This window comes from Gorilla gorilla, chromosome 23, assembly GCF_029281585.2.
Source record: "Gorilla gorilla gorilla isolate KB3781 chromosome 23, NHGRI_mGorGor1-v2.1_pri, whole genome shotgun sequence".
Lineage (NCBI taxonomy): Eukaryota > Metazoa > Chordata > Mammalia > Primates > Hominidae > Gorilla > Gorilla gorilla.
In genome coordinates, this window is record NC_086018.1 from 41,029,291 (window position 1) to 41,043,214 (window position 13,924).

The 13,924-nt window shown below is 51.2% G+C and overlaps 1 protein-coding gene across 6 annotated transcripts in view; it reads right to left on the reverse strand.

The window, feature by feature from the left end:
- Window positions 1-2,306: 2,306 nt before the first annotated feature.
- The window catches only part of TTLL1 (TTL family tubulin polyglutamylase complex subunit L1), a 49,336-nt gene continuing 37,718 nt past the window's right edge, over window positions 2,307-13,924 (reverse strand). For all 6 annotated transcript variants that reach the window (XM_031005617.3, XM_055374800.2, XM_055374801.2 and 3 more), the window contains 2 exons: window positions 9,087-9,250; window positions 2,307-2,568 (listed from right to left, as the gene is read on the reverse strand). In XM_031005617.3, coding sequence (XP_030861477.1) covers window positions 2,439-2,568; window positions 9,087-9,250 — 294 coding nt within the window. In that variant the 3' untranslated portion in view covers window positions 2,307-2,438. The remainder of the gene's footprint in view (window positions 2,569-9,086; window positions 9,251-13,924) is intronic.

Genomic DNA, 13,924 nt, shown 5'->3' on the forward strand with positions numbered 1-13,924 from the left:
GGAGGCTGAGGCAGGCGGATCACCTAAGGCTGGGAGTTTGAGACCAGCATAGCCAACATGGTGAAGCCCCATCTCTACTAAAAATACAAAAATTAGCCGGGCATGGTGGTGTACACCTGTAATCCCAGCTACTTGGGAAGCTGAGGCACGAGAATCACTTCAACCCGGGAGGCAGAGATTGCAGTGAGCTGAGGTTGCGCCACTGCACTCCAGCCTGCTGGGCGACAGAGCGAGACTCTGTCTCAAAAACAAAACAAAACAAAAAAAACTTAAACACCAGGGAACACACACAACACACATACCAATAAGATCACGAAGAAGGAACGGCTGAAAAGCCCACCAACTGTAGTTTATTTGGAGTCCAGCCAAGTACTATTTGTGTTGAAAAGACCTATTTTTCCCTAATTGGCAGTGAAACATCATTAAATATATGTACTCATATACACACACACAATATGGCATGTACACTTGACACACGTCCATGCATGGGCACTGAGAGAGCTTGGGCAAGTCAGTTAAGACCCTTATCTGAAGGACATACCCTTGGTGCCATTTGGGAGAACAAACTCCTGTTACTAGCATTGCAACAAAAACAGGTGGCAACTTTAAAGATAAACTCAAGACAGAGAGTGAAACTTCAGCAAATACGTGTTAATACGACCATGAGTAAAAGGCCCTTCCTGGCCGGGCGCGGTGGCTCACACCTGTAATTTCAGCACTTTGGGAGGCGGAGGCGGGAGGATCACCTGAGGTCAGGAGTTCGAGACCAGCCTGGCCAACATGGTGAAACCCCGTCTCCACTAAAAATACAAAAATTAGTTGGGCGTGGTGGCAGGCGCCTGTAAGCCCACCTCCTTGGGAGGCTGAGCCAGGAGAATCGCCTGAACCCAGGAGGTGGAGGTTGCAGTGAGCCTAGATTGTGCCATTGCACTCCAGCCTGGGTGTCAAGAGTGAAACTCCACCTCAAAAAAAAAAAAAAAAAAAAAGACCCTTCCTAAGAACAGCACTGTAACTCATGAGTTATTACTCAAATGCATCTGTCCATCTACCCACCAACTCAGGTCCTCTCCATACACTCCTGTAAGTCACCGGGCTACTGGGAGACTGCATGGGAACAACCACGCTCGCGCAGCCTGTCCCGCAGCCATCGCTCCTCCCACAGCTCCTGGCTGCCCACGGCGCTTCCCTGTAGCAAACCCAGCTGCTGACGTCATAAAAGGCACACAGGACCTGTCTGTGCTCATCTACTTCCATTTACAACAGACTCATCCACAAAACCGAAGTGGTAGAAACAGGTCTTTTTGAAGCCAGGCGTGGTGGCTCATGCCTGTAGTCCCAACACTTTGGGAAGCTTAGGCAGGAGGATCGCTTGAGCCCAGGAGTTCGAGAACAGCCTGGCCAACATGGTGAAACTCTGTCTCTACAAAAAAAACTTTAAAAAGTAGCTGGGGGTGGTGGTGTGTGCCTGTGTGGTCCCAGTTACTCGGGAGGCTGAGGTGAGCGGATCACTTGAGGCCAGGAAGTTGAGCCACAATGGCACCACGGCACTCCAGCCTGGGTGACAGGGCGAGATCCTGTCTGAAAAGAAAAAAAAAAAAAGAAAAGAAAAGAAAACAGGTCTTCCTGGGAGCACCTAGACAAAGGCCTTTGTAAAGATAAATTACCGAGGAATATTTCTAGTTGCCTGTTTTCTTCAAAATCACAGTCAAGTAAGCTGGGCGTGGTGGCTCACCTCTGTAATCCCAGCATTTTGGGAGGCCGAGGTGGGCAGATCACCTGAGGTCAGGAGTTTGAGACCAGCCTGCCCAACATGGTCGAAACCCCATCTCTACTAAAAATACAAAAATTAGCCAGGTGTGGTGGCACACGCCTGTAATCCCAGCTACTTGAGAGCCTGAGGTGGGAGAATTACTACCCAGGAGGCAAAGGTTGCAGTGAGCCAAGATTGTGCCAGTGCACTCCAGCCTGGGCAACAGAGCAAAACTCTGTCTCGGGGGAAAAAAAAAAAATCGCAGTCAAGTAAAAAGAAACGCAACTAAAAGAGCCGTCAGTTAAATATATTCCTCTCTCGTGGCAGGACAAGTCTATAAGATTTGTTTTGTTTTTAATTTAGTGTAAAGTATTTTTAATGTTTAAACCTTGTGACACATCAAATTACATGCTTGAAGCTGTTACTTTCTGTCAAAAAAGTGAGTTTTTAATATGAAAATTCTGCTTAGGTTAAAAATTTAAAAAAAAAAAAGAGCGAGTTTTATACATCCGCATGAATTGTTTCCTTTAGCACCAGTCAAACAGACTCCGTAACCTTCCAAAGAAGTGCCTTCATTTATTTACAGGGCTTAGGAAAGGAAAAAAACTCTACAAAAGGGAAATTTCAAAATAGGGCTTCAGCAGGGGCCCAGGTGGAGTGAGTAGTTTTGGTAAGGTCCAGGTGGGACTCACTTCCAGGTGGTGAGGATCGCTCTCCCCGAGTCTCTCGATCGGCCTGCTCTGGGCCCCAGAGACTGACCCTGACGGCTTCTCAGCTCCCGGTCAGCCCCGTCACCCTGGGCCAGTTCTTCGTCATACCTGGAGACAGAAACAGCCAGGATCACGGCAGGCTCTCTTTCAAAGGCAACAGGCAGGGCCACCAGGCTGCTGTGTGGCAAATACGGACATCACCCAGAGAAGCGGCCTGAGGGGGCCCCACCCCCGCGACTCCTGCTGGCTCCCGCCCACCTCCCACCTGGCTCCTGCCCACCTGCCTGCCAGGTGGCTCTCGCAGCCCAGCAAATGCTCCCCAAGGCCAGCCTGCCTATGTGTACAACCTTGTTAAGTTGTTATTGTGGACAGTGGTCTCCCCTCAGAAGCTGACATTTTATACAGGTCACCAGGTCAAATTTGGCAATGACTCCAAAGGCAACATGAATGAGGTGACACAGAACCAGCCCAGGGTAAGTGAGGTGAGACTGCCTGGCTGGAAACGCTTTACACAAGGCACCTGCAGGCTGGGGGGACTAACTCCACTCCAGATGGGAGTGGCACATGAGCACTGGCCAGTGGAGGCCAGGGCAGAGAGGCCCCACGGTGCACACTCAGCTAGAGACTCTGCCAGTGTGACCCATGCCACCCCTCCCCATTTTCTTTTCTTTTGAGATGGAGTTTCACTCTATCACCCAGGCTGGTATACAGTGGCGCAATCTTGGCTCACTACAACCTCCACCTCCCTGGTTCAAGCGATTCTCCTGCCTCAGCCTCTCGGGTAGCTGGGATCATAGGTGCCCACCACCACACCCAGCAAATTTTTGTATTTTTAGTAGAGACAGGGTTTCCCCATGTTGGCCAGGCTGGTCTCGAACTCCTGACCTCAGGTGATCTGCCCGTTCGGCCTCCCAAAGTGCTGGGATGACAGGCGTGGGCCACCGTGCCCAGCCCCCATTTTCTTTAACTGCCTGTTTCCCAATTAACGTTCATGCATCCTAAGACCGCATGTGCTAAGGAGGCAGCAGTGCAGGAAACAGCCTGAATTTTCGCGTCTGGAAGAGCTGGATGCCAGCTGCAGCTCCCCAGATGGGGTGGTCACAGCATCTGGGCAAGTCCTGGGTCCTTCCCACAGTGGCGGGGCCCTTCTCTCACGGGGTCCTGGAGCATGGTCGTTGCTGCCTGCACCTATTGCAGGCTGTGGCAGGGAGCAGGCTGGGGGAATGGGGCCGCCCCCCTCCACGGTGACTGACATTACCCTCCCAACTCAGGCAGCAGCACCAGGACTTGCTTCCTATGGGGGGAAACTGGGGTTCTAGAGGTTTGCTCAGGGCCTAGGGTCCCACAACTGGCCCGTGGCACAGGTAAGATTAACCTCTAGGACTTCTGATTTCTAATTCGGAGTTTTTTGTCCCGCAGCGCTGAGGAATGTGGAAAGCATCTTTCCCCAGTTAAAGCACATCCGTCGGTGTGCTGCGCTGGCCATCCTGACTAGGACCCTCGGTTGTATGTAGGTATTTGTGTCAAACACGAAAGGTACCCAGATGCTGAGTGCTAATCATGTGGACTTCTGGAAAAGGGTGGATTTCTGTGATAAGCTTATTATCAAAACCAGAGTCTGCAGGTTGAAAGTAGTGTGAGTTAGAAACTTCTGAGGTTAAAGAATGTATTTTCTGCATTGTGCTTCTGGTGGCAAACTGGGACTGAAAGAGTAGGTGGGAAGAAAGCATTTTCTGATTCCTTTTTTTTTTGAAACGGTCACCCAGACTGGAGTGTAGTGGCCCGATCTTGGCTCACTGCAACCTCTGCCTCCTGGGTTCAAGAGATTCTCATGCCTCAGCCTCCCGAGTAGCTGGCATTACAGGCGCATGCCACCACGCCCGGCTAACTTTTTGTATTTTTGGTAGAGATGGGGTTTCACCATGTTGCCCAGACTGGTCTCGAACCCCTGAGCTCAAGCAATCTTCCTGCCTTGGTCTCCCAAAGTGCTGGGATTACAGGTGTGAGCCACTGCGCCTGGCCGCATTTTCTGACTTCTGTCTGTGAAGCAGACACCACAGGGATCCAGGCTCTGCACCAGGGTGGAGCTGTCAGGATGATGACACAGGGGCCTGCTTCCTCTCTGGCTCTCGAAGGAGAGACACAGCCACAGTCCCTATGACACAAGGAAGCCGGACAGGACACCCCTGGAACTCTGGAATCTGCCTGGGTGGGGGGGGGTCCTCCAGGAAGCCTCCCTGGCGCCTCTCCACAGGATCAGATACCCCTACCCCGTGGGGACTCCACATTCATAAATGTCGTCACTCCACTGCCCCCCTGTGTTTGCTTCCCCGGCCAGGGGGCTGCAGTGACCGCCTGTCTGGTTCGTGGCTGCCCCCAGCAGCTTGCTCAAGGTCTGGTGGATAGGAATCTACTGAATGAATGGAGAAAAGGACCACATATGGTGACCGGTTTCACGGAGCACTTGTGCTGATCTGTGCAGCTCAAAAAACAAAACAAACAGAAAGGAGCATTTGGCAAGCAGCTGGCCCCGGGATGCGCTGTTCCCAGGGGTGGTCTGGCCACCTACTGAGCCAACGCAGAGGAGAATCAGAGCCAAGATGGTTCTTCGAAGTTCCTGTTCTAGCAGGCTTTTCTTCTGGGTTTTCACAGAAACAATCTAGTCACTGTTAGGGTTTTTTAAAGGCTGTAAAAGTACAGTCAGCAACTTCGGAACAGGGTCCTGGAGGTGGCAGATGCAAAGTGCCAGGCCTTGTAGGGCCACAGCCAATGGTATGGCCTGGGGCACGTGACCTCATGCGGCCAGTGTCCTCTGCTAGATGCTGCTGGGCTCTGAGGAGTTGCTGTGGGCACGCAGAGCACCTGGCATGGACGGGCGGCGCTGCTCAGATGACATGGCCCTCCCAGTCAGCACCAACTGCTACTGCTGCAGGTGGCTGCACCTGAAAATGGAGCTGGGGTTCTTTGATCAGCTGAATGCCTAAGGGAAGCAAGCCCTGACTGGAAGCATTTAGAGGCCATCAGCTCCACACAAGAGCCTTCCATTACTCCTCAGGAGCCAGGAGAGGATGGCTGGATCAGCGAGGGGGGTCACCTTGTTGTCTCTTCAACTAAAAGCAGTGAGGCTCTGGCCTCTGCTGCTTTTTCTTTTTTCTTTTTTTTTTTTTTTGAGGCAGAGTTTCGTTGTGTCACCCAGGCTGGAGTGCAGTGGCACGATCTTGGCTCACTGCAACCTCCACCTCCTGGGTTCAAGCCATTCTCCTGCCCTCAGCCTCCCAAGTAGCTGGGATTACAGGTGCCCACCACCACGCCCGGCTAATTTTTGTATTTTTAGTAGAGACGGGATTTCACCATGTTGGCCAGGCTGGTCTTGAACTCATGACCTCAGGTGAGCCACCTGCCTTGGCCTCCCAAAGTGCTGGGATTACAGGTATGAGCCACCATACCCAGCCTGGCCTCTGCTTCTTAGCCTGGAAATGGCGAGTCTGGCCCACTCCCTCAAGAAGTCCACAGGCTGGACGCGGCAGAGGCTCTACACACTCCCAACAAGCCAGCCTCCCCACCACCCTCAACTGGACTGAAGAGAACCCCCAAAGGTCCTCATGCTACTGACAAGTCTCCCCGCAATGGTCCCCACCCCGTACACACTCACAGACCCCCTCAGTCCTCCAGCACAGGGGCCATCAGGACCCAGCCCCGAAGGCCGCCATCGCAGTTGCCATCCCCAACCCTGATCTCACCCTTCACCTCCCAGGCTGCCAATCCCAGTCTGACCCCATCCCCAGACTCACCCTCTGTGGGCTCCGGAACTTTCTGCCCATCATCGCACCCACAATGCCCTCTGCTTATCCTTTAATCTCCACTTCCCCTTCCTGCTCTAATGGGCTCCTGCGAGATGCTGCTTCCCCTGCAGCCCCTGGTGTGGAGGCTGCTTTCTCTCCCACCCACCATACTCCTGGTTGGAGGGGGCCTCCTCTCTAAAGCCCCCAGCTCTTTCCAGGCCTGGTCACCACAGTTACCTTCCTCCTTGTGCAGTCACCTCCAGTCCTCCAGGTCACCACCCCAGATCCCTTGGAGAGCCAGGCTCCTAGTTCATGGTGGTGGGTGATGGCAATGACCAAACAGATGAAACCCCCAACTCCCTGACCTCTGGTGACCCTGTCCTCTACTCCATCTCAGTCCCATCCCCAGGGAGTCCCCAAGCCTCGTCACCCCTCGCATTATCTCCGTGGCAAGTGCTCACTCCCTGACCACTGCCCCTTCTTCTCTCAGCCCACTTCCCTAGTGCCCGACTCCAACAACCCTCCTCCCCAAGGGACTGCCACCCACCCCCGCCTTCTCCCTGTCCCCGCTGCCCTCTCTCTTGCCATCGCAAGCTCCCAATCCTGGTCCCTCCCAACCCTCTGCCTTCTCTGTACCTAGCCTGGGCAGCTGATCACGGAGGGAGAGAACAACCAACCACACATACTAACTGGTCACCCCTGAAGTTCACAGCCACTACCCTGTAGAGGCCCCGAGGTTGCCAGCAAGCCCAGTATACTTCCATCTAAACTCCCCTTGCACCTGCTCCTCCTGTTCCAGACAATGAGCTGTAATACGCACATCCACACCACACATCACCCACAGCAGGGGCAGGAGGCAGCTAAGCATGGGCTTCAGAGTCCTCCCACCAGCAGCGCCTACCAGCTACAAGCCTGACGTCTCTGTGTGTGTGTGTAAATTTCACTGAATATTTCTTCCTTTGTTTTTTAAAAATTTACATGAAATGCACATTTTTGCTGTGACAGGAGCATGTAACTGTGATCCTAACACACCTACTCCTCCGCCTTTTACTGCTGTCTGCTTCCCTCTCTTCTCCACGCCCACTCGACCGCAGTATCGATGCCGACAACATGATGTGTGTCCTTCCATGTTTCCCTGCTCATGCATTTGCATGTAAGCCACCGCACATGTCACTGTATGTACACACAGGGGATTCTGAGGCCAATGTTTTACAAGGATTACGTTATACACCCTTTTCTGCAGCGAGTTTTTCCCAGGCAACCTCCCAGGCCCCATGGTGTAGCTCTGGGTCAATCTTTTTTTTTTTTTTTTTGGAGACAGAGTCTCACTCTGTTGCCCAGGCTGGAGTGCAGTGGTGCAGTTTGGGCTCACTGCAACCTCCGCCTCCCGGGTTCAAGCGATTCTCCTGCCTCAGCCTCCTGAGTAGCTGAGATTATAAGCGCGCACTACCACACCTGGCTAATTTTTGTATTTTTAGTAGAGATACAGTTTCACCATGTTGGTCAGGCTGGTCTCGAACTCCTGAGCTCGTGATCCACCTGCCTTGGCCTCCTAAAGTGCTGGGATTACAGGCGTGAGCCACCGTGCCCAGCCGGGTCAATCTTTTTAAAGGCCACTTAATAGACCACAGAATGAATGAACCATACTGTGTTCAGCCACCACACTCCTGATGGGCTCTCACTTTGTTCCCACTTTCGTCACTACGAGTATGCCACGGAACCGCTCTAAACCTTTGTTTCCACACCTGTGAAATGGAGCTAATAGTCTTACCTACTTCAAAATATTACTGGGGAAAGGAATTGATACTGTGTGTAAAGCACTCTGCACAGTTTCTGACACATGACAAGCCCTCGAAAGTTAGCTATTTCCTTCCTGCTCTGTAACATAGATCTTATTATACCCATTTTTTTTTTTTTTTTTTTTTGTAGAGATGGGGTTTCGCTATGTTTGCCAGCCTGGTCTCGAACTCCTGACCTCAGGTGATCTGCCCGCCTCGGCCTCCCAAAATGCTGGGATTACAGGCGTGAGCCACTGCACCTGGTCTGTTATACCCATTTAAAGGTGGACAAACTGAGGCTCAAACAGTTGCACTGAGTTCCTCCCTGTCACCCAGCTCTATGCGGCAAAGCCAGGGAATGAGCCCAGGTGACCCGTGAGAAACGCGCACTCCACCCAGCCTGCTCCAGCTATCCCGGCGGCCAAGCACTCCACCCAGCCTGCTCCAGCTATCCCAGCGGCCAAGCACTCCACCCAGCCTGCTCCAGCTATCCCGGCGGCCAGCGGGGGCCTGGCACGTGATCAGTGCACCACACATGTTGTGAGTAGGAGCATACACAATGATCAAGTTTAGCACCCAAACTGCTTTTCTGGGCTGGGTGCAGTGGCTCACACTTGTAATCTTAGCACTTTGGGAGGCCGAGGTGGGAGAATCACTTGAGGTCAGGAGTTCAAGACCAGCCTGGCCAACATGGTGAAACCCTGTCTATACTAAAAATACAAAAATTAGCCAGGAGTGGTAACACATGCCTACAATCCCAGCTACTTGGGAGGCTGAGGCAGGAGAACTGCTTGAACCCAGGAGGCGGAGGTTGCAGTGAGCCGAGATCGTGCCACTGCAACCCAGCCTTGGCGACAGAGTGAGACTCCCTCTCAAAATAATAATAATAATAAAATAAACAAATTGCTTTTCTGCTACAACACGATCTATCCCATCATGTCATTAGTAAATGAAACAGTCTGCCCAAATAAGGAGAATCCACATATGCCCAGAAATCCAAGCTGGGCTATGGCACACGCCATTCGGAAACACAGAAGGACAAGCGTACAGTCACACACAAACTTACAGAATCTCGTAATTGCCGAGGACTTCCTTTGGGGGCGACTTGTTCCATTTGCAGTCTGGGATTTCACCGTTCGGGACGGCGATGTTGAGGGTGTCGTTAATCAGGTTGTACTTGAGGATTCGGTCATTGGCAGTGCTGGACGTGAGAGACGGGGACGCATTCACCTGTGAGATGAAAGACCCACGTTCCTCACCTGTGTCTCTCGCTCTTTTGGAATGAAAATGTGCACTGCAGAAGGAGATGCTGGCTGCTACACACTTCAGTGAAGTTTTTTTTTGAGACGGAGTTTCGCTCTTGTTGCCCAGGCTGGAGTGCAGTGGCGCAATCTCGGTTCACTGCAACCTCCGCCTCCCGGGCTCAAGCAATTCTCCTGCCTCAGCCTCCTGAGTAGCTGGGACTACAGGTACACACCAACACGCCCAGCTATTTTTTGTATTTTTATTAGAGATGGGGTTTCACCATATTGACCAGGCTGGTCTCGAACTCCTGACCTCAGGTGATCCTCCCACCTCGGCCTCCCAAAGTGCTGGTATTACAGGCATGAGCCACCACACCTGGCAAATGGTTATTTAATATTGCTACTATCTAATACCGTCAGAGCACCTTGGATAGGAAGCACTTTGTGATCCACTTTTATTAGCTGTTCAATGAAATATAAGTAATACTTAAAGGTAGGATTTGAATTAGGATCTACGAATCAGCGATCACACAAACATTTTGGGCCAGTGTATATCACAAACATTATCAGTGCCTACCTGTGTGACTGGTTCTGTCCTAAGTACCAAGAGCCCCACAAGGGTTTGTTAGAATCAGTGACCCAAACGACCCTGCCCAAGCAGCAGTGTGGGTTTCAGTAAAAGGCAATGGTCTCCCTTTTTGCTAAGAGAGTAATATCTCATCAGTAAAGCAGCAATCTCACTCAGATGATGAATCCTTCCAACACATGGAAAGGTGGTCCCATAAGGCCTCTGAGAAGCTAAGCAACATCACAAAATCCACACACTAAAATGAAGACATTCGCTTTGTTCTGTGGAGAGTCCCACAGGCCCTCAGTCACTACTTTTCTTCTTTTTTTTTTTTTTTTTGAGACAGAGTCTTGCTCTGTCATCCAGGCTGGAATGCAGTGGTGCGATCTCGGCTCACTGCAACTTCTGCCTCCCAGGTTCAAGCAATTCTCCTGCCTCAGCCTCCTGAGTAGCTGGGATTACAGGCGCGCACCACCACGCCTGGCTAATACTTGTATTTTTAGTAGAGACAGGGTTTCACCATGTTGGTCAGGCTGGTCTTGAACCCCTGACCTCAGGGGTTCTGCCCACCTTGGCCTCCCAAACTGCTGGAGTTACAGGCGTGAGCCACCGTGCCCGGCCAGTCACTACTTATTTACTCATATTTTAGGCACTGTTCTAATGACCTTGGTTAGCTGTTTCAGGCCATGGAGGATTAGAGGGAGCAAATTTGTAAGCTGTTCAGGTTTCTCCCAGTCAGACTGCCTGTGTGTGCTGCTAGCAGGGTATCGAATATGTGCTGTGCCAAAGAATTGCACAGATCTCACTGTCCTCACAATGACCACCGTAGTATACCATAATACCATAATTCTTATTATGAATACATGAAGATTAAGAATTGTTATTAGGGGCCAGGCATGGTGGCTCACGCCTGTAATCCTAGTACTTTGGGACGCCGAGGCAGGTGGATCATGAAGTCAAGAGTTCGAGACCAGCTTGGCCAACATGGTGAAACCCTGCCTCTAGTAAAAATAAAAAAAATTAGCCAAGCGTGGTGGCAGGCACCTGTAATCCCAGCTACTTGGGAGACTGAGACAGAAGAATCGCTTGAACCCAGGAGGCGGAGGTTGCAGTGAGCTGAGATCATGCCACTGCACTCCAGCCTGGGTCACAGAGTGAGACTCCGTCTCAAAAAAAAAAAAAAAAAAAAAAAGAATTGTTTTAGGCTGTGTGCAGTGGCTCACACCTATAACCCCAGCACTTTGGGAGGCCGAGGTGGAGGGATCGCTTGAAGCTAGGAGTTCGAGACTAGCCTAGGCAACACAGCGAGACCCCATCTCTACCAAAAAAAAAATTATCTGGGAAGAGTGGCACACACCTCTAGTCCCAGCTACACAGGAGGCTGAGGTGAGAAGGATCACTTGAGCCCAGGAGTTCAAGTTGCGGCGAGCAATGATGGTGACACTACACTCCAGCCTGGAACACAGAGCGAGACTTGGTCTCTTAAAAAAAAAAACCCAGGCCAGGCATGGTGGCTCAAACCTGTAATCCCAGCACTTTGGGAGGCTGCAGTGGGCAGATCACTTGAGGTCTGGAGTTCAAGACCAGCCTGACCAACATGGTAAAACCCCATCTCTACTAAAAATACAAAAATTAGCCAGGCGTGGTGGCAGTTACCTGTAATCCCAGCTACTCAGGAGGCCGAGGCACAAGAATCACTTGAACCCAGGAGGCGGAGGTTGGAGTGAGCCAAGGTCGTGCCACTGCACTCCAGCCTGGGCGACAGAGCAGGACTCTGTCTCAAAAAAATAAAAATAAAAATAAAAATAAAAAATACCCAAAACACTAGGGTCTGCAAAAGGCGAGAGGGAAGAAGAAGGCGAGAATTTAAAAACTCCATAGTGAATACTGTGTTCACTATTTGGGTGACGGGCTCAAGAGAAGCCCAAAGCCCAGCATTCTGCAATATATCCATGTAACAAACCGGCATATGTGCCCCCTGAAACAAGAAAAAAAAAAAAAAAAAGGCTGGGAGCAGTTGCTCACACTTGTAATTCCAGCACTTTGGGAAGCCAAGGCAGGAGGATCACTTGAGCCCAGGAGTTCAAAACCAGCTTGGGAGGCTGGGTGAGGTGGCTCACAGCCACCTGTAATCCCAGCACTTTGGGAGGCCAAGATGGGCAGATCACTTGAGGTCAGGAGTTCGAGACCAGCCTGACCAACATGGAGAAACCCCGTCTCTACTAAAAATACAAAATTAGCCAGGCGTAGTGGCTCATGCCTGTAATCCCAGCTACTCGGGAGACTGAGGCAGGATAATCACTTGAACCTGGGAGGCAGAGGTTGTGGTGAGCAAAGATGGCGCCATTGCACTCCAGCCTGGGCAACAAGAGTGAAACTCAGTCTCAAAAAAACAAAATCAAACAAGCAAAAAACACACACAAACCCAGCTTGCGCAACATAGTGAGACCCCATCTCCACAAAAAAAAAAAAAAAAAAAAAAAAAAATTAGCCAAGCATGGTGGCACATGCCTGTAATCCCAGCTACTCAGGAGGCTGAGGCAGGAAGATCACTTAAGCTCAGAAGGTGGAGGCTGCAGCGAGCTATGATTACACCATTGCCTCCAGCCTAGGCCACAGAGTGGGACCCTGTCTCAAGACAGAAAAAAAAAAAAGAAAAGAAAAAAAAAAAAAAGAATTGTTGGCTGGGCACGGTGGCTCACGCCTGTCAGCCTAGCACTTTGGGAGGCCGAGGCAGGCAAATTGCCTGAGCGCTCAGGAGTTCGAGACCAGCCTGGGCAACATGGTGAAACCCCATCTCTGCTAAAACACAAAAAATTAGCCGGGGTTGGTGGCATGCACCCGTAGTCCCAGCTACTCCAGGAGGCTGAGGCAGGAGAATTGCTTGAACCCGGGAGGCGGAGGTTGCAGTGAGCCGAGATTGCGCCATTGCTCTCCAGCCTAGGCGACAGAGTAAGACTCCGTCTCAAAAACAAAAAAACAGAATTGTTATTATAAAAAAAGTAGGGCTGGGTGCAGTGGCTCACACTTGTAATCCCAGCACTTTGGGAGGCCGAGGTGGGCAGATCACAAGGTCAGGAGTTTGAGACCAGCCTGACCAAAATGGTGAAACACCATCTCTATTAAAAATACAAAAATTACCTGGGCGTGGTGGCGCACGCCTGTAATCCCAGCTACTCAGGAGGCTGAGGCAGGAGAATTGCTTAAACCCGGGAGGCGGAGGTTGCAGTGAGCCGAGAATGTGCCATTGTACTCCAGCCTCGGTGACAGAGCAAGACTCTGTCTCAAAAACAAAAACAAAAAAAAAAAAAAAGAAAAGAAGTAATATTCACAGTTAAGATCCTAGGTCATCCAGGAGAGACTTCCATTCAAGTCACTCTGGTTTTTTGTTTGTTTTGTTTTGTTTGTTTTTGAGACAAAGTCTCTCCTCTGTCACCCAAGGTTGGAGTGCAGTGGTGCGATCTCAGCTCACTGCAACCTCAGCCTCCCCAGTTCAAGAGATTCTTCTGCCTCGGCCTCCCCGGTAGCTGGGATTACAGGTGTGCACCACCACACCTGGCCAATTTTTTTATTTTTAGTAGAGGTGGGGTTTTGCCATGTTGGCCAGGCTGGTCTTGAATTCCTGACCTCAGGTGATCCACCCGCCTTGGCCTCCCAAAGTGCTGGGATTACAGGAGTGAGCCACCATGCCCAGCCTCAAGTTATTCTGTTTAACATGGAGGACGAGAAAGTACAAACACTGGCTATCTATTCCCCGCTCACACACCCAGCTTTGGCGGCATAAGGAGTTGCCTGGAAAATGCCACTATGGAACCAGCTCACTTGGCTCTTCAGCAGCTTCCTGCAGGGGTTCCCATGACTCTACCCATAGGGAACCAGTCCCTACAACCTGCTATTGTGGACTTGGGTGTCCTGGCTCAAAATGTGACCGAGATGAAGGGCCCGAGCCATCCACTGGCAAATGAACTTGGTTGCGAGGGCGTGCAGGGAGATGAACCAATAGAGCCGGAGTTCTTTTGTCCCCTTGGAGGCCTGAAGCTCCTCCTGCTGGCTCCAGAGCAACGGTTGGGCAAGGTGGGTTTGAAGCTGGGG